Raw genomic sequence first — 17,504 nt, 5'->3', positions numbered from 1 at the left:
TGTCGACAAGCATCAAACTCTAGTCCCTTGGTCGGAGTATCGATGTGGGTCAATAGATAAGTACATTCGGCCGATACTTGCCGTTCAGCATTTCGTTAATATGCCAGCCAGTCAGACTGCACCTCATGTCATCACAGTCTGGGTGATTGCACGTTGTACCGGAAATGGGCTAGCTATCATCTTTCTGACCTGCAAATCCAGCCCAAAAAGCGCTCATCCATGCAGGTGGAAGATCGATCCTAAAGGGAAGTCGTCGACCCCACTTCCAGGCTCTATGCTCGATTGGGAAGTTACAAGCGTGCATGTACATACACCGCGACATGACTTAACGAGCAGTCATACGACGATATTGACACGTTAGCAATCGCGATTGCTCGAATGCCCGCTTCGTTGATCATCGCCATCAGAATGGAACTTACAGAAGAAGCGGCGGTACGAACTGAAGGATCAATGGGAAAACGTATATTTCCGAAGAGAATTCGAGTCTGTGGCACCACGAAGTCTGATTGCCAACCATGATAGGTACATTCACTGTCCATGATCTTTCTTCGCTGGATACAGCCACAACATGTCGTCGGCAGCGAGAAATCATCTGGTGAACTCTCTTCAGGTGGCAAGTGATATGAGGATGACATCGCTGACCCCAGTCTGTGTGATAGTTGAGATGCTTATGCTCGCAGGGCCTCTAGACGGCAGGGAGATACCGGCGTGTTTAGAATCGCGACTTTGGTCCACTGACAAGCCCAGACCACAGCAGCTACTGGTCACTGACGGGAGTCCAATGGCCAGGCAGGGTATGAAGGTCACTATGTAGTCTTTCTTGTTAAGCCCGACGGAGAACAGTCAGGTGTCTGGACAAGGTCGTTCCAGTCTCGAGATGCTTTGAGATAGCTTTGGTTGCTAGTATGAGTGCTCGCCATTGCCTAGATTGCTGGCCTTCCAAGAAATGCTGTGATCACATCGTCAGTCATAGTATATAGCGTTTGGTCTTGATGCTACAGCGTATCAGAATACACTGCGAAGACAGTCTTCTCCATAGCCCATGAAAAGCTCTCTAGAGTCCATAGAAAGCTACATTTTTTCCAGCCAATTGCTGACGTCGATCTGGACGATTTTCCTGCACGGGCCATTCAGCGATCAGAGCTTCGCAATCGAGAGTCCAATGTATTGCTTCCGTCGCTCCTAGGTCTTCTACACAGAGGCTCTGAGTAATACCACCACGTACACAATGGCTTCAAAACTTGCGCCCTGGCTATCGCGTCCTGGGTTCCGCGCAGCACGAGTCGTGCCACGGCAACAAAGGAGGACCTTCCAGCGATCCGCCGCGATACGGAGTGACACTCTCAATGTGGTATGTATACATTTGGCCGGGTCGTGAGCGCCTATGTGCTGATACTGTCTCGCCTACAGCACCGCGATACACCCGACAATAACCCCTCTATACCCTTCAAGTTCAACACCCAGAATGAGGCTCTCATTGAGGAAGTGCTCAGCCGGTACCCCAGCCAATACAAGAAGGCGGCGGTCATGCCATTGCTTGATCTAGGACAGCGACAACATGGTTTTACAAGCATCAGCGTCATGAACGAAGTCGCACGGTTACTGGAGATGCCACCGATGCGAGTCTACGAGGTTGCCACTTTCTACACCATGTACAACAGGAATCCTGTGGGCAGGTTTCATGTGCAGTGCTGCACAACGGCAGGTCCATGCCAACCGAATGTGAGACGAGTGGTCTGCTAACGTTGCTCCAGACTCCTTGCCAGCTGAGAGGAAGTGACGGAGTCATGAAAGCTATTGAGGAAGAGATAGGCATTCACCACGGCGAGACAACAGAAGACAAGATGTTCACCTTCACCGAAGTCGAGTGTCTTGGCGCCTGCGCAAATGCGCCCATGGTACAAATCAACGACGATTTCTACGAGGACCTGACACCCGAGACGACCAAATCCTTACTTCGCGCGTTGAAGGAAGCCGCAGAGAAGACTGGTGCAGGTGGCTGGGCAGCAGGGCTACCAGGCTCTTCAGGCCAAGATGAAGTCTCTAGTGAGGGTGCTGGATCGGGTAGGCAGGTGAAGCAGGGAGGACGGGGGTACGCAGCACAGGGTGCGAGCATTCCGGCTCCTGGTCCGCTAAGCCAGCGTGTGTCGTGCGAACCGATGTCAGGACCGACAAGCTTGCGAGAAGAACCACCGACGGGCGAGTCGATGCTGCGCAAGGACGGCCAACTTTAGATCTGTACAGTGAAGTTGTATCATATTCGTCTTCTACACCATCTGGGCCGACAACTTCCTCTCCAGAGTAATTCCTGGAAGATCGCCTCATGCATTGATTAATCTCGGATCCCGCGAGATTGCACTTTTCGCAGTACATGACTACGAGTATTCTTTGTCTATATCTTGCAGCTGACCGCATATAGCTTCCGAGTATGATGTGGAGGCGGCTGAGACGAGCCAAAGTTCCGAAGTCGTGTAACAGCTTGCTGGATCCCAAACGCAGTGGCGTCCAACCACAGACTTGGTATGCTCTCCCGCATGTTCACAAAGGGTGATCGTCATGCAGGTCGCCATGGCACTTCTGCACGATCATGAACCGTTGGTGCAGATGGTGAAAATCTAGACTGTCTCGTCTGCACCTTCTTCACGTCCATCGCTCCTTCCATTCAAGGTTTGCAGCGCCACTGCCTACTGGAGAGAATCACTTCAGCAGGTCCTACCAAGGTCATCGTCACTCTTGCCTTCTTTCATTGTGGCATCGTCACTCGTTTCGAGTTCATCTGCCCGCATGTACTCGTGGTCAAGATAAAAGAGACACTTCCCTAGCCTCAGTACCTCGGAATATCCACCCAGGAGAACTTTAGCCTTACACCCGTCCAACTACGAAACGGGGAGCTTCTGCAAAAAGGAACAAGCCCACGTTGATACACTCGACACGGTCCTATCGAGCCAAGATCGTCGACACAATGATGGCTTTCGGACCCATCCTGGCCTTGGCCGTCCTACTGTCTGGCTTCGCAGTGGCCGCACCCATCGAGCCGTGCCAAAGTGTGGCAAGAAGTACGCCGTCACCAATCACTCTCATAAAACTAGACATTGCTGATCGTTCACAGACATCACCATTCAGGAACATTATGCGCTTAACAACCTGTCCTTATTGGTTGGTTGGACCTTGGCCGGCGCCGCTGTCAACGACGACGAGCTTGACGTGACGTGTAACAATGTCAACCTGACATCGCACGGAAAGTGGTCGCAAGAAGCACTCAATCAAGCGTTGATCCAGAATGTCGCCTGTGCAGCCTCCCATTCTCAGCCGAACGCCACTGCAGCCTTACCCCGTAAGTGTGGAGGACGGTAGTTGTCAATGATATAGAAGATGACTGACGAGGACTCAAGACGTTATCCAGTACAACACCGAGATTTTCGTAACGCAATTGCTCCATGCATTCCCTCAAAACGAAACCTCGGCGTACGAATACCTGTGTCAGAATCTCCGTTATCTGTCTATCGATGGATTCCGGCTTGACTCCACTCGTATCATCCAAGCGACCTGCAATCGAGCTGGGATGCGCCCAAGTCCTAGACCTGAGGGCGCCCTTCCGGGGGTTGGAATTGACTTCACTGCCTCGTCCATCTTCCTGAATATGGTTAGCACGCTCTATGCCATGATATTCGCAAGCGCTGCCACCTCCGATACACAGCTGAACATTTACTGCGCTCATGCAGGAAACTACGTCGCCAGCATCAATACCCTTGTAAGTTATTCCTGCAATAAGCCTTGGTTATGATCGAGCCAGTGGGGAGGACTTCTACTGATGTCTCCTAGCTGCTGAACGGGACGCTTGTAAAGGAAACCATTTGCGATATGAAGGAGCCGCTTAGTGTTGAGTCCGCAACTGTGCTTTTCAAATCCTTATCATCGCAGGCATTTGCAACAGTGCTCGAGCATGCGAGTAACATCCAGAATTACACGACATGGTTGGTGGACAATGTGGACCTAGTCTCGATGAACGACGTTGGCCTCGATGGTCAAGCCGTCCTCCGTCATATCAGTGGGGAGGAATAGAGCTGGGATCTTGTGCAGTCTGGTGTGCGAGGCTACGATATTCACCTGCTGAGCAGTGTGGTGTTAGAGGTGGCTTAGCATCTATAAGAAGACCATGGGGTCTAATGAGAGAAACTGAAATTGAACATCCCTCCTTCATTGCTGGGCCATATAGCGATATGCTGTTCCCCCGTGTAGTAGAACAGGCAATGCCATGTGGAAGTGCCCGAATAAAACATTCTGCTCTCCACGCCGTCTTTGCTAGCTATCAGGGAACGTGGCCACTACCATCACGACCTCATTCTCATGGTCTGACAGAATTCAGACTCAGTGATAGCGAGTGCTTCGCAGTCGAAGCCACTAATTAATCGTCCCGTTCCTTCCATCCCATGATCCAGCTCTGTGGATCGGGCGGACCGTCGCCGCCGGCGCCGTCACCGATCGTGTGACCCTGAATCTTGGGACACGTCTAACGCGTCAAATAAAGTTATGATATCGAGTGTTGATGGCAACGCTCATTTACTAGCTTCCCGGAGTATTGGACCAAACCACCCTTTGCGCCTGCATCACCCGTATCGAAGCATTCGCAGGCTGACCTCTGCGTCCTGTACCTTTGAGACATCTTCTCCCACGTTTCATTGTCTCAAACCTCCACAATCAGCAACTTGGTGCTTCAGACATCCCTGTTCCAACGTGGCAGTGGTGTAACCTTGAGCTGAAGGCCGCAGCATGGCGGCTATATCTACCAGTGCATCTGCCAGTGCTGCAGCTTCACACGAGCAGCGACCAAGCTCGCCATCTCCAAGCGTCTCGCCCTCGCTGGCGATAGATGCTGTGCCCTTGCTTGACCGATCAGTATCAACACCTTCGAATTCCTCCGCCTCCAGCCTTTCGACCCGATCACGACAGTCCAGACTTTCCGATGGCGCCTCTACAGTTGTCAGGAGAAGGGGCTATATGCGACCACAGGGTACCGCCTTTGCGGACTCGGCACGCAATCGAGATAGCGTGATGAGCTTGGGAAGCATTGCACATATGCAGTACTATTTTGCCAGGACAGGTTTGCTCGATGGGAAAGGAGCGCAGTTAGCAAAGGACAAGAAGCGAGAAGGTAGCAGCAGCGACAAGGAGAATGTGGAGCCCGCAATAGCTTGCGCAGATGAACTTGGGGTGTCATCGTTATCCTTGTATGATGGTGCCTCGAGCTACGCCATGTCCGACCCAGGTGCCGACTCGAGCGTCTTGGAAAGCCCGACAGACATGTATAGCAGTGCCCAACCCTGGAATGGCAAAGCCGAGCCACCAATGCTGCCGCCAACAGTCAGCACGTACAAGCAGAAACCATCCTATACTGAGCCACTCCCAGATATGCCAGTGCTTCGAAGAGAGCTCAATGAGGCTCTGCAAGATGCATGCAAGGTCATCGAAGAGTCGCAGAAGCAGCAAGACTGTACACAAGACGATGGCGAAGCTAGCAATGGCTTTCACGAGATACAGGGGCTGCATATGTTGGATATCCTTACACTTGCGATAAGAGCTGCCAAGAACTACTACACAGCTCATTCGCAGCCGGCGAAGTTGTACGCCCTCAAGTCCGAGAGGAACATCCGAGCAGAGCTATATCAGGTCTTGGATATACTTAAACGCATGGCTAGTCGAAATTTCAAGGGCGGCATACGCCTGAACGAATTGACAGGCATCATCATATGGATCGAGAGTATTGATAAGCTTCTCAAGCAAGAAGAGGAGCAGGAAAAGGCCGAGACTGCTGAGAGAAATGCTTGGATGTGGCGAGAGGGTGACTGGACTGGACAAGAACGAGAACGGGAAGGCTTGTTCATGAAAGCCTTTGATCTGAGCGAGACGCCCTTGCCGCAATGGACGGAGCCTTCGCCAGAACGCGACTTGCCAGACGACTTCCTCAAATGTTTACAGGATGGCCAACGGCTCGTCAAGCTACATAACACCTTGGTCCACAGATCCAGGAGACAATTCCACACCATCAAATCCTGGCATACAGATGTAGCAAAACCATATCGCATGGCCGACAATCTGCGCTACTGGATCAAGGCCGCAGAGCTGCGGTGGGAGGTCAAGCTTGTGGTGCCTGTGTCCGACGTTGTCAATAGTAAGGAGGATCGAGAGTCGTGGCGAAAGTTCGATGAAGCGATATTGCTTTGGTCTCAGCATGTAAGAACAGAGCTCATGGAAGAGTGGCGTCAAGAGGCTGAAGTTGGTGATAAGAAGAGGCCGCCCGAGCTTCATGTTGAGGTCCCGGACAGTGAAGAGGTTGTTACTGTGGCGTGACAATGCATGTTCGATTCCTAGGCGATTCTGGCAATATGAGAGACACATGATACCCAGCCGTGTTGGCGCACATTTAGATGATACTTGGCTAGTACTGCCGACAGCATGAAAGCATTGCAAGCAGTGGCATATGATTGATATCACGTGCACGACTATTGCTTACCCCACAACGTGTCTGTTTCGCGATTCTGCTGCAGGGCTACCCTTGCTACCTTGATTGGCAGGCACGCAACTGTTCCATCTGAGACACCCGCAGCAATTCCTAGCCAGTCATTAGCCTGATGGGGACGCTGTCTCGAGTCTATGTAACAGACCATACCGGACTTGCATTGAGAAGAGGCTGGGTGTGATGACGCTTTCATTGTTTGTGGATATACGGCGTGTGTGATTAAAGAGCCTGGCTGACGGTATGTGCTTTCAACATATCTGCTCTGTGCCCGCGATCTCGTGCGATCGCTGAAGGCGCTGTTGGTGCTACGCAGGCAGACGGATTGTTGTAGTGTTAAGCTAATCGTGGAAATGGCAGCCTTGTTAGTACCACTACACGCCAATACTGGTGTGACGGCCTACAATCCAGGATCCCACGGTGCCGACTTGCCACCGTGGACTGGACCCCTTCCTGGACAATCGAGGCCTTACAAACGCATCGCTCCTGGCCTTGAGCAGCGATTGAAACGATTGGAGGAGCAGAGACTGAGAAGGCAGCGGATTGAGCGGACTAGCATTGGACGTATACCGGAAGAGCAACTGCGGGAGCTCGAAAGGCTGCAAGCACAAAGACAAGGGTTTGAAGTGTTACGGCGACCCGGGGCAGCTCTCCCCGTTCGTGTGATGCCCGCGTCGGGCGGAGTGCGGTTAGATGGCGGACCGGTGCTCTCCGAGGCGGAGACATCCATGCTGGAGAGTGATGTGTCCTCCATCATAAGCATCAGTGAGAGGATGGCGGCATCAGACACTGAGGAGGATGCCGAGGAGGCTGGCCTGAGAGACATGAATAAGTATAGGATGCCTGACCTTGGCAAGACGAGGCTGCATCTTCTAACAAAGGAGCCATTGAGTCCAACACGACGGCAAGTGCCACGTACGCCTCGAAGACAATCGAAAGACTCTGGACCTACCACACCTACCTCAGGACGAAGTACGAGACCACAATCCATGGTTGAGAAACAGGACTCTCCACGACCCAGCAGGAATGAGAGTAATGAAAATATTAGTGATGGCGACTTTGTCGCCTCTGGACTGTCGCGAGCTGGCTCGATATACTCACTTTCTCGGGCAAGCTTTACTGGTCAGCTATCTCACCTGACAAGCATGCGACTACCAGACGCAGATTCCCTGATCAAGCGAATATCATCAATACCCACGGCACCGGAGGCCGCCAAGACATTGTCGGATGCTGCCGAGCAGATCAGGCTATGGGTCAGTAAAGCTGCAGATGTTCTCAACGGTCTGAACGCCGAAGATGATGTGGAATGGGCGGCTGCGGGCGGCAGCGACGGCATCGATGATGTTGATGCCGCTATCAACCGCTTCGACAGACTTGTACAGGTCTACATCTTGTCTATCGAGCGGTTGCAGACTCGTGACGACACCACGAACTTGTCTTCTGGAGATCTCACCTCGAGTGTGAAGCAGATGGAGGCTATCATCGCGAGCTGGCAGAAGCTCAAGCACACACTGAATGGTGTGAAGGAGCAAGTTGAGATTGCGCTAGAGTGGGAGGAGCTATGGAACAGTGTCCTGGGCGAGATTGCACAAGAAATGGATGGTCTCGACCGCCTAGTTTTTGAGATGGAGGAGCGGCGGCACGAAGGTGCAGAATCTCTCCTGAGCGATAAAGACAGTATCGACATTAGCGAGCTCGAGACGATCATTGAGGAGCGACCAAGAAAAGGACCGGCAACAACAAACAACAGATTCAGTCTGCCACCGTTCTCGCCTAGCTCACCAATACAGCCGACACCACAAGAGAACAAGGAGGACTCGAGCCTCCTAGCACTGTTTGCACGAATGCAGCCACTTCGCGCATCTCTTGACTTCCTACCGATGAGATTGTCCGTCTTCCATTTGCGTGGGAACACCCTCTTCCCGTCAGCATGTCTGGACCTCGAGCAGCGGCGAGACCAGCTGGAAGCTCAGTGGAAGAAGCTCGAATCAGACGCCGAGAGTCTCCGACGTGAGCTTGGAGAGGATCGATGGGTGCTCGTGTTTCGAAACGCAGGCAAACAAGCTCTGAAGATGTGCGAGTCAATAGCTCGCAGCTATCTCAAGCTGAGGGACGCCATTGACACCGGCGAACAGTCAAGCGACTATGCCAGCTTCAGCAAGCGCGTGGAGAACTATGAGGCCAAGAAGCTGCACTATGGTCCAGCCATTGAGCGTGTGCTGGCAATCATCGATCGAGGCGTAATGGATCGTCTCACTGTCAATGGAGAGATTCTCCGTCTACAGAGTGATATGAAACGGCGGTGGACTGGACTACAAGGAGACATGCGGGACATGGATCTGGTACTCGAAGACGTGAACAGTGAGTGCAAGTCAAAGCAGCTTCGAGACTCTGTTTCTACTGTGGTGTCGACCGAACGTTCCGTGTCTGGTAGTCTTGCAGACACGCCCGGCACATCGCCAGCGAGTAGCGTCGTTGGCAATAGTAGAAAAAGCAGTTTTCAGACACTTCGGACACCGACACAGCTCGCGAACGGCAAGTCTCGACAGTCGAGCTACATTCGACCCAGCACCGAACGGTCATCTTCACGCTTATCAACGAGCTCTATACCGCGCAGAGCCCTCTTTGGTGGCAACATCGACATGGATCTACGCGAGACGGCGTCACCGTCACCGTCTTTGACAGCGACGCGGATACAACTGGGCCCAGAAGCGCCAGTAAGCAACAAACCACGCTGGACAGCAGGTAAGACAACAGGTGATAGAGGCTTCTTGCCACTGTCAGCCCTGGAACCATCGAAGTACGCCAAAGGTTCTGTCACACCAAAGACAAACTTCTTGCGCGCTGGGTCGAGACTTTCGACGACCCCAGCTTCGGCACCAGCGCGCACGACGAACGCACGTACCGTCTCTACGCCATCGTCCCTACCTCGACCAGCATCGGTAATGCAAAGCTCGGGTCGCAAGTCCTCACTACCAGTGCCTACGCTGGCCCATTCGAGCCCCCTAGCGCAAAAATCCTCTATGCCTGCGATGCGCCCTGCGTCGCGCTTAAACAGCAGTGCTCGAAGGACTAGCACTCTCCCTCCATTGAGTGACGAGGATGACGCGGATTCTGAGAGCCCATCACATCACAAGACTCGTCCACCTAGTGCTCTTGGCTCGAGCAGGAGAAGTAGTCTGCTGCCACCCAGGACGCGGAGTCGTGTCAGCGATGTTGTAACGCTACCTGCTCGTCCAGCGTGGAAGTGAACATAGTGACTGCAGATCTGGAGCTGTAGTAGAATGGAGGCCAGGCGCCTACATCATAGTGTTACGTTGTTCATGATGTCCAGAATTTTCCAGAATACTAGCGTGGCGTTGGCGGGAGTATGAATGCACACAATGAATTGGACGTCTTGAGGTTCAAGACCATAATATTTCCCATTGCATAGCCCTCTACACTTATATCGTACCGTGCTGCTTTGAAGACATCGTGATCACCAATGAATTGTGAATGTTCACTCAGATGTCTCATGCTAAGGCGAAACAGGAAGGCGTTATCACGGGACGCACCGAAAGCTACGTATGCCGAGTCTGTCAGAAAAATGTCCGTGTGCGACGCCTCTGCATCACGATGCGTCCAGGATCATCGTCGCCTCTCGCTCCACCATTGGCCAAAGTCTTGTTTATTTCTCAATGTCGGTTCTGACCTCATCGAGCGGCACACCTGTGACAGCGCATCGGAGTATTGCTCCTTTCCGGCGTTGATGGCCTGCAATAACACGATCGGCACATCAATAACACCGGACCAATCTGCTCAGAAAGAGCGACAAGAATATCATGGACAGCAGAAGCGAGCTGATTATTTCAGCCTGCTCCGGCTCTACCTGGAAATGCTCACATGCCGTGGATTGATTGCTCTCCCGTGTCCTCGTACCTGCGTTGTGGTATCGCCCCAAGGGCAGGTGTCACTTCAACGCCTGTTATACCCTGCATTAGTAGGCTATATCACGCCGGAGGTCGTGCTTCCCGCCCTCGCTTAGCATGCCATTGACGTAACGTGAGTCTACGGTAAGTCTGTTCTGCTCCTCTGCCATTATGTGGCCATACTATCATAACAACATCTACGCGCTATTCGCGATGGAGCAGAAATCGCGCGCTTCTGCTTTCTACGAAGTTGGCCTGCAAGAGCCTGAGCAGGCGACCTTGACGAAAGGTACTAGAAAAGAACGCCCACAGAGTGTACGGTTTCGTAGTCGAGACGAGATACATGTATTGGAACGAGACGACGAACAGAGTGTGAAGGCTTCTAAAGGCGACAAAAGAGCGGCAAGGTCGACTAAGCCAGAGACGAAATCATCATCAACCTCACCACTGCCACCCAAAAATCGCTCCATGATGTACCGACTCGGAGGAGCTTTCCTGCTTCTAGCAGCCATGGTACCATTATTTCAAAGCTCGTCACCATTCAGCCATGGATCAGTGCTACCAATACAACCCGTGGAAGGTGGCGTGATACCAGGGGAGGCCAGAGCTGCCATAGTGCCAGATCTCTCAAAACGAGACAATAGTCCGACAGATGTATGCGTCCGATGGGCGCAACAGTCTGCTGTCGTAAACGGCACGCTATATCTCTACGGAGGCCAAGCGTCTACACAGCCCGGACAGACATCAGACACATGGAACAACGACCTACTTACGATGGACCTGACGAAGACGTGGCAGATCGCCTCGCCAGCACTGAGCGGATTACCGCAGCCGTCAGGACCACCGGCTGTCTCGCTTGGCTACCTTTGGAACGATCACGAGTCGCTCTTTCTGTACGGCGGCGAGTTTTCGTGGAAGCCAATCACTTCGCCGTCGCCCTTGTCGACGTGGGAGTACAACATACAATCGCAATCATGGATCGAGCACAAAAGCCCATCTACATCCAGTGGCAAGAGTGCGCCGAGCAACAACGATCCAGTGCAGCGCGCTGCTGAAGGCGCAGGCGTAAGTGTGCCATCACTTGGTCGAGGGTTCTATTTCGGCGGGCACCAGGACGGGTATACCACGCCCGGCTGGTCCCAAAGCATCGACCGCATATATTTGCAGTCTCTGCTCGAATTCACCTTCCCAGACTACATGAACAACCAAGTAGACGCACTCAGCAACTCCAAGCCTGCTGGATCTGATGGCAACTATCGCAATATTACACAAGGTGGCCTGCAATCCAGCGCTGGCTTCACGCAGCGCGCTGATGGCCTACTCATTTATGTCCCGGGCTTCGGCGATGAGGGTATCCTTCTTGCGCTAGCAGGCGGCACGAACCAAACGTTCACACAGATGAACAATATCGACGTATATGATATTGCGACAAGCTCGTGGTATAAGCAGTCTACCTCTGGGCCTACACCTATGATTCGCGTCAACCCTTGCGCCGTGGCTGTCGCTGCGCCGGATGGGTCATCCACCAACATCTACATGTTTGGAGGACAGAATCTGACGCCTGCTGGAAACCAGTCGCAATTTGATGATATGTGGATCTTGACCCTGCCTTCCTTCACATGGATAGAGGTTGACCAGAGTGGACAGTCAGTACCTTATGGCAGGGCCGGGCATACGTGCAACGTTTGGTGAGGAAACTTGACACAACATAGTAACTGAAACTTGCTAACGCTCGCCAGGGACGGGCAAATGGTTGTCGTCGGCGGATACGTTGGTGATCAGCTCAGTTGCGACAGTCCTGGCGTCTACGTATACGACCTCAGCAGCACGCAGTGGGTTCAGCAGTTCACTGCGCTGAGCCCTGGTAGCAGTACTTCCTCGTCATCGTCCTCGTCATCTTCCTCGTCGTCATCCTCATCGTCCTCTGGATCTGGATCAAACTCGAACTCGGGCTCTGGCGGGTCCTCGTCGTCAAAATCGAGCTTCAATTCAACAGGCGCGAATAACCCGCTCAACCAACAGCCGGCCCAGCTCGGGAACTCGTCGATCTCAGGCGGTCTGGAAGGCTCGTACGGCTATACGGTGCCCGAAGTCGTCCTCAAGGTCATTGGTGGCTCGCCTAGTGGAGGCGCTACAGTAACAGCACCAGTGATCACAGCAACCAGTGGACCTCTAGCCACGGGCAAACCAATCACTTACACCGTAACAAACTCCAACGGCGCAGTCGTCACCGAGACCGCCTCTCCCAATAATCCCAACGGCGGCAACAATGGCTCCTCCAACGACTCAGGCCGTCGGGGGCCCAACATCGCAGCCATCGTCGTGGGCGTAATCTGCGGCATCCTTTTCATCATCGTCTGCTACCTCGCTTTCTGCGCCTACATTTACCGCCGCCAACTCCAACTCTACAAACGGCACGTCGAGATGTCGCAAGCGCAAGCACGCGGCGAGAAGCTGCCTGCGATACCCGGCTTGCTCGCCACAGATAGTGCGAAGAACAGCGCCGACACGAGACGAGAACAGCCGTTCTGGTCTAGTGATAGCAATAGCCAGAGCGCAAGTATACAAGCGCAGAGTGGCTATAGCGGTGGACAGACGAGCTCAAGTGGAAGGGCTGTTCCTAGTGGGTATCAGAATGTCCGGAGAGATAGTGACGGGAGTAGTGCGGAGGATGTCTTTAATACGCATGAGCCGACTTTCGTTGGGGTTATGTTGAATCCGAGACGGAGCTTGAGGGTTATTAATCGGGATTGAGGAGATGATGCTATACGGGACCGAGAGAGTCACCAGTTACATACCCGGCAGGATTTGGCATCGGCGCAATAGGACGGGATGTTTGTATGAGTAGTTGAGATCATGATACCCTTTCGTATTGAAGCAACATCTTGATTAGTCGATATGGGAGTCTTCTCTCCGTATTCTCAGTCCCTCGGGATGATCATACCTAGAGACCTCCTCGCCATCAGAGTTATAACAAGTTCTTTACTACTGGGCCGGAGCTTTTGAGTAATTCTTCACAAGCCACTTAGAGAACTCTGAGCCACGTGAGAGAGGGTCAAGCTCGTATAAGCCTAAAGTCAATCCTCCACCGGTCTGCCCTGAACTACTGTGCTCCATTTATAGCGCTGGTCCTGGATCTCCTGTCCATCAAGGCAGAAGATAGGTTGGCAGAGCGGAGGAGACCGCAAGAGAAAGCGAAGAGCTGGCGTCACTGAATGAGGTAACAAGACGTACCTGTACTTGTTCTGGTGGTACTCGAAAGCTACTGCAGTACTCCTCAGTGGCATACTTTCCCACCGTGCGCCGTGAGCAGCTCCTTTGTGGCTGACTATTACGCATGCACGACGATAGACGTCTGCTTATTTGATCGCTACTTTCCTCTCCCTGCTGCTCCAGCTTGACATGCACAGCTCCTTGGCAGTCATCCCTCATCGCCTACACCTCACGTCGATATGAGCAGGGGCTCGGCGATGACATGTAATCGCACCACATCAGTTCGACTTGCAGTCATCTTTCTCGTCCTGGTGGGACTGTTCTTGCTCCGGGACTCATGGCTACCACAGACCGATGGCTATCAATCGCAAACACCAAACGGCAAGGCTGAGAGACCTAAGCCGGCACATCCACCCTCACCAGTAGTTCCGCCAACTAGACCAGTGGAAGAAGGCAAGGATGAGCAAGAAGAAGTTCACACCACAATCCCGACAGCCATACCCACAAGCACTCCCTCAACTTTCTACGAGGAATGCGCCAAGGTTCCTGGCGCGGACAATGTCCTTGTCCTGCTCAAGACAGGCGCAACGGAAGTCTACCAAAAACTGCCTACGCACTTCGTCACAACCTTCGCATGCGTGCCCCACTTCATGATCTTCTCCGATCTCGAGCAGACCTTCGCCAATTATCCCATCCACGACGCCATCGCAGACATCAGCCCGAGCTTCCGCGAAAATCACGATGATTTCGAGCTGTACAGGAAATTGCAGACGTATCAGCAGGAAGGGCAGGATATGAGTAAACTGAAAGGAGGCAATGGTTGGAACTTAGATAAATGGAAGTTCTTGCCTATGTTGCATAAGGCTTTTGAGTCTGCAGGACCAGAGATCGAATGGTTCCTGATGATGGAGGCGGACACGAGCGTGAGCTGGGCGAATCTGTTGCAGTGGCTCAAGCATCTGGATCCGAAAAAGCCATACTATATGGGCGCACAGAATGTGATTGGCGACACCACATTTGCTCATGGTGGGAGTGGTGTGGTGGTTTCGAGGAAGACGGCCGATCTGATGAAGGAGCATCGTCAAAGCGTGGGCAAGCAGGTCTATGATGAGAAGTGGGAGGAGTTGACTGCTCAGTCGTGCTGTGGTGATGAAATCATTGCGAGGGCGTTTATGGAGGTTGATGTGCCACTTTCGCCTGCTTGGCCTTTGATTCAGGGCGAGACGGTCGCTACGCTTGACTGGACTGAGAATCATTGGTGTAAGTGAAACATCAACTCATCATATGATCCATAATACTGACGTGACTACAGGCACACCTTCAGTCACGTGGCATCATGTCAGTCCGCTAGAAGTGGATACAATGTGGCAATTCCAGTCAAGTTGGGTGGACGCAAAAGGCTGGAAGACACCATATCTCTACCGTGACGTCTTCGAACACTTCGTCTCGCGCCACGTCAGTGTCAACCGCACGTCCTGGAACAATCTCAGCTCTGACCGCAAGTTTGTATCTGCGTCACTCGCCAGCCATGAGGATGAGGATTACTATCAGCTGAAGGACTACGAGCAGCGAGCAGTCGAGTCAGCCGACGCATGCGCAGAAGCTTGTTTGCTGAAGCGGGACTATGAGTGCGTGCAATGGATGTGGACGCCGGGTCGATGTCATCTGGGCAAAGATATCAGGTTCGGCAAGAGTGATGAGACCCAGGACGAGCACTGGACTGCTGGGTGGTTGCAGGATAGGCTGGTGGCGTTCAAGGAGCACTTCGAGGGCTGTAAGGTCAAGTGGCATGGTGCTGGAGCCTAGCGTTCGATCATATGGGCCTTTGTACGGTCATAAGCCTAGATCAGCGGCAGAGATGTTGTGGTCCAAGTGCTGGAGGCAATATCTTTTCCGCTGGTGTGGAAGCATAGTGTACAGGGGTATGGTGTAATCGCAGATATGGTGGGCATTGGTACAAAAGTCGTGTATAGATTAACATAGATACATTGTCTCCAGGCAAATCTTTCAAGGTTCTCGTAACCACGCTCGCTTTTCATCCAATGATGGCCATCCCAATGATATCAGCCACGCATAATCCATCAAGCAGTAACTCCTTACACAAAAATATGAGTCTCAACATGGAAAGTGAGTCCTGTTCACTGAGCTCAAGAAACCAAAAAATCATGACAGGTCATAAAGCTCTTCCCAGCCGGAAAGGTCGTGGCTATACCGCTAGAGGCCGCCAGGATGTTACATCGCTGACCCATCTTGACGGGGAAAGTCGAGGGCTGTCTCACGAAAGCTTGTGGATCGTGATCCATACCTGTGGGCAGTCAGCTTCATGTCATACTCTCAAGCCGTCTGGGACTCACTGGAGGCAATGTGACACCGCGGTCCTTGTTCCACGCCATGCTCGCCAGGGTGGCCTTGCTCCTCGTCGAGTCGTACTCTACAGTAGTGCCCTGGTCACGATATTCGGTCAGCTGCTATTGTCTGGGAGTGTCTGGCCGGCAGACTCACCTTGCTGAAGACACCATCACCACGCTCGATGCACTCCGTCGCTGCCCAGCCCTTACACTCGGCACCATCGGAGGGCCCGACACCGATGACATACTCGATCATCTGCCCGACCGTCTTTTGGGTATCGACTTCGAAGATTTTGAAGGCACCAGGAGCCCGTCAGCATGATGAGTATGGTGCGAGTGGTACGGGATGTTTTACAGCTGGGCATGAGAATACTTCTCCATCCAGATCGGCGCCGGCTTCTGGAAGATGTGGATCGTCGTGTGCTCGAGAGCGAACATGTAGTTGACACCGTCCTTCAACGGCGGTGGAGCACGAGAGATTTTGGCCTTTGGCTTGGGCTCCTCCTTCTTCTCAGGTTTTGGTGCAGGTTCGGATGCCGGTTTGGGCGCAGGCTTGGCCTCAGCCTTCTTGGCTGGAGCTGGAGGAGGTGGAGGTGGTGGAGTTGAGCGACGATGGGCCACGCTGTGGATGCCGACAGGACCAGGGTAGTATTGAACAGGGGCTTGCATGAAAGGTGGTGGAGCTGGTACGAACAGCATGCCTGGGGCCGGGAGAGGAGGGTGGGACTGATACCCGCCGTTGGTACGCCATACGTATGGAGCTGAAAAGCCAGTCATGATGATGATAGTGATTGTTTTGGTGGGAATAGAGGAGTAAAAGATGGTTGAAATAGATTAGGATTGACAGAAGAGCAGGCAGGCCTGGTCAGTAGTGAATACGTGCGAGGAGAAAGATTCTGTAGTTAAGGAGGGAGGGAGAGGGTTCATATATGCTGTCGTTTGCTGGAGGAATGTGATGACTTGTGCCAACATGACCCCGTGAGTATGTGCTGGCGGCGCACAAGGTAGACTTCTGCTGGTCGTGCTAGGCAGATGTACGCTTTGCACGCAGAACTCGTGAGATTGGCAGCATCTGGCGGCTTGTGGAGGCTCTTTGGGAGCATCTGGCGGCTCTTGTATGGTGATCGGGAGCATATGGTGGCTTGTGTAGCGTAGACGGGAGAATCTGCTAGCTCGTGTAGATTGATTGGGGCCATCTGGCGGCTCGTGTACGGTAGCTGGGACTAGTAGGCATGCGCCCGGCTGCTGCTAGGCACATGTGTCAGTGGGACATGTGGTGGTTCATATCCCAGCGGCAGATTGATCGAGACAGACTGCTGGTGGACGATCCAGACAACTGCTGGGGATTGAGCTTTCTGAGAGGAGCTTTGTTGGGATGAAATATGGCCGGCGAGTGTATAGACATATTGTGAGACACCGGGCGAGAAGCAGTCATGTAATTGTTCATTAGCCTGTCGTTCAGATTATTTTCGATCGTGTAGATGATTGATATACCGCCGGAGCACGGCCTGAGAGAACTTG

The 17,504-nt window shown here is 52.9% G+C and overlaps 8 protein-coding genes across 8 annotated transcripts; 6 read left to right on the top strand and 2 right to left on the bottom strand.

Annotated features, from left to right (window-relative positions):
* Positions 1-1,228: 1,228 nt before the first annotated feature.
* NUO24 (NADH:ubiquinone oxidoreductase 24) lies at positions 1,229-2,234 on the top strand (the record flags this gene model as incomplete). The annotated part of the gene is made up of 3 exons (XM_064841072.1): positions 1,229-1,351; positions 1,411-1,722; positions 1,755-2,234. 3 exons carry the CDS (start codon positions 1,229-1,231, stop codon positions 2,232-2,234), a joined length of 915 nt encoding a protein of 304 aa, XP_064691332.1.
* A 728-nt stretch (positions 2,235-2,962) lies between these two features.
* LTS14_008383 (uncharacterized protein) lies at positions 2,963-4,062 on the top strand (the record flags this gene model as incomplete). The annotated part of the gene is made up of 4 exons (XM_064841071.1): positions 2,963-3,056; positions 3,110-3,334; positions 3,393-3,751; positions 3,823-4,062. The coding sequence occupies 4 exons, from the start codon at positions 2,963-2,965 to the stop codon at positions 4,060-4,062; spliced, it is 918 nt and encodes a 305-aa protein (XP_064691331.1).
* A 708-nt stretch (positions 4,063-4,770) lies between these two features.
* Positions 4,771-6,348, top strand: LTS14_008382 (uncharacterized protein; the record flags this gene model as incomplete). Its single annotated transcript, XM_064841070.1, has 1 exon — positions 4,771-6,348. One exon carries the CDS (start codon positions 4,771-4,773, stop codon positions 6,346-6,348), a length of 1,578 nt encoding a protein of 525 aa, XP_064691330.1.
* Positions 6,349-6,867: 519 nt separating this feature from the next.
* LTS14_008381 (uncharacterized protein) lies at positions 6,868-9,765 on the top strand (the record flags this gene model as incomplete). The annotated part of the gene is made up of 1 exon (XM_064841069.1): positions 6,868-9,765. The coding sequence occupies one exon, from the start codon at positions 6,868-6,870 to the stop codon at positions 9,763-9,765; it is 2,898 nt and encodes a 965-aa protein (XP_064691329.1).
* Positions 9,766-10,593: 828 nt separating this feature from the next.
* Positions 10,594-13,176, top strand: LTS14_008380 (uncharacterized protein; the record flags this gene model as incomplete). The annotated part of the gene is made up of 2 exons (XM_064841068.1): positions 10,594-12,068; positions 12,162-13,176. 2 exons carry the CDS (start codon positions 10,594-10,596, stop codon positions 13,174-13,176), a joined length of 2,490 nt encoding a protein of 829 aa, XP_064691328.1.
* Positions 13,177-13,874: 698 nt separating this feature from the next.
* Positions 13,875-15,441, top strand: LTS14_008379 (uncharacterized protein; the record flags this gene model as incomplete). Its single annotated transcript, XM_064841067.1, has 2 exons — positions 13,875-14,895; positions 14,948-15,441. 2 exons carry the CDS (start codon positions 13,875-13,877, stop codon positions 15,439-15,441), a joined length of 1,515 nt encoding a protein of 504 aa, XP_064691327.1.
* Positions 15,442-15,910: 469 nt separating this feature from the next.
* On the bottom strand, positions 15,911-16,239 carry LTS14_008378 (uncharacterized protein; the record flags this gene model as incomplete). The annotated part of the gene is made up of 3 exons (XM_064841066.1): positions 15,911-15,940; positions 15,990-16,079; positions 16,138-16,239. The coding sequence occupies 3 exons, from the start codon at positions 16,237-16,239 to the stop codon at positions 15,911-15,913; spliced, it is 222 nt and encodes a 73-aa protein (XP_064691326.1).
* A 95-nt stretch (positions 16,240-16,334) lies between these two features.
* Positions 16,335-16,760, bottom strand: LTS14_008377 (uncharacterized protein; the record flags this gene model as incomplete). Its single annotated transcript, XM_064841065.1, has 1 exon — positions 16,335-16,760. One exon carries the CDS (start codon positions 16,758-16,760, stop codon positions 16,335-16,337), a length of 426 nt encoding a protein of 141 aa, XP_064691325.1.
* Between the last annotated feature and the right edge of the window lie 744 nt (positions 16,761-17,504).

Source organism: Recurvomyces mirabilis, assembly GCF_035927965.1.
Source record: "Recurvomyces mirabilis strain CCFEE 5264 chromosome Unknown scaffold_25, whole genome shotgun sequence".
In the NCBI taxonomy this organism is placed as follows: Eukaryota; Fungi; Ascomycota; class Dothideomycetes; order Mycosphaerellales; family Teratosphaeriaceae; genus Recurvomyces; species Recurvomyces mirabilis.
The sequence above is the reverse complement of the archived record's forward strand: the minus strand, read 5'-3'. Positions and strand labels throughout refer to the sequence as shown.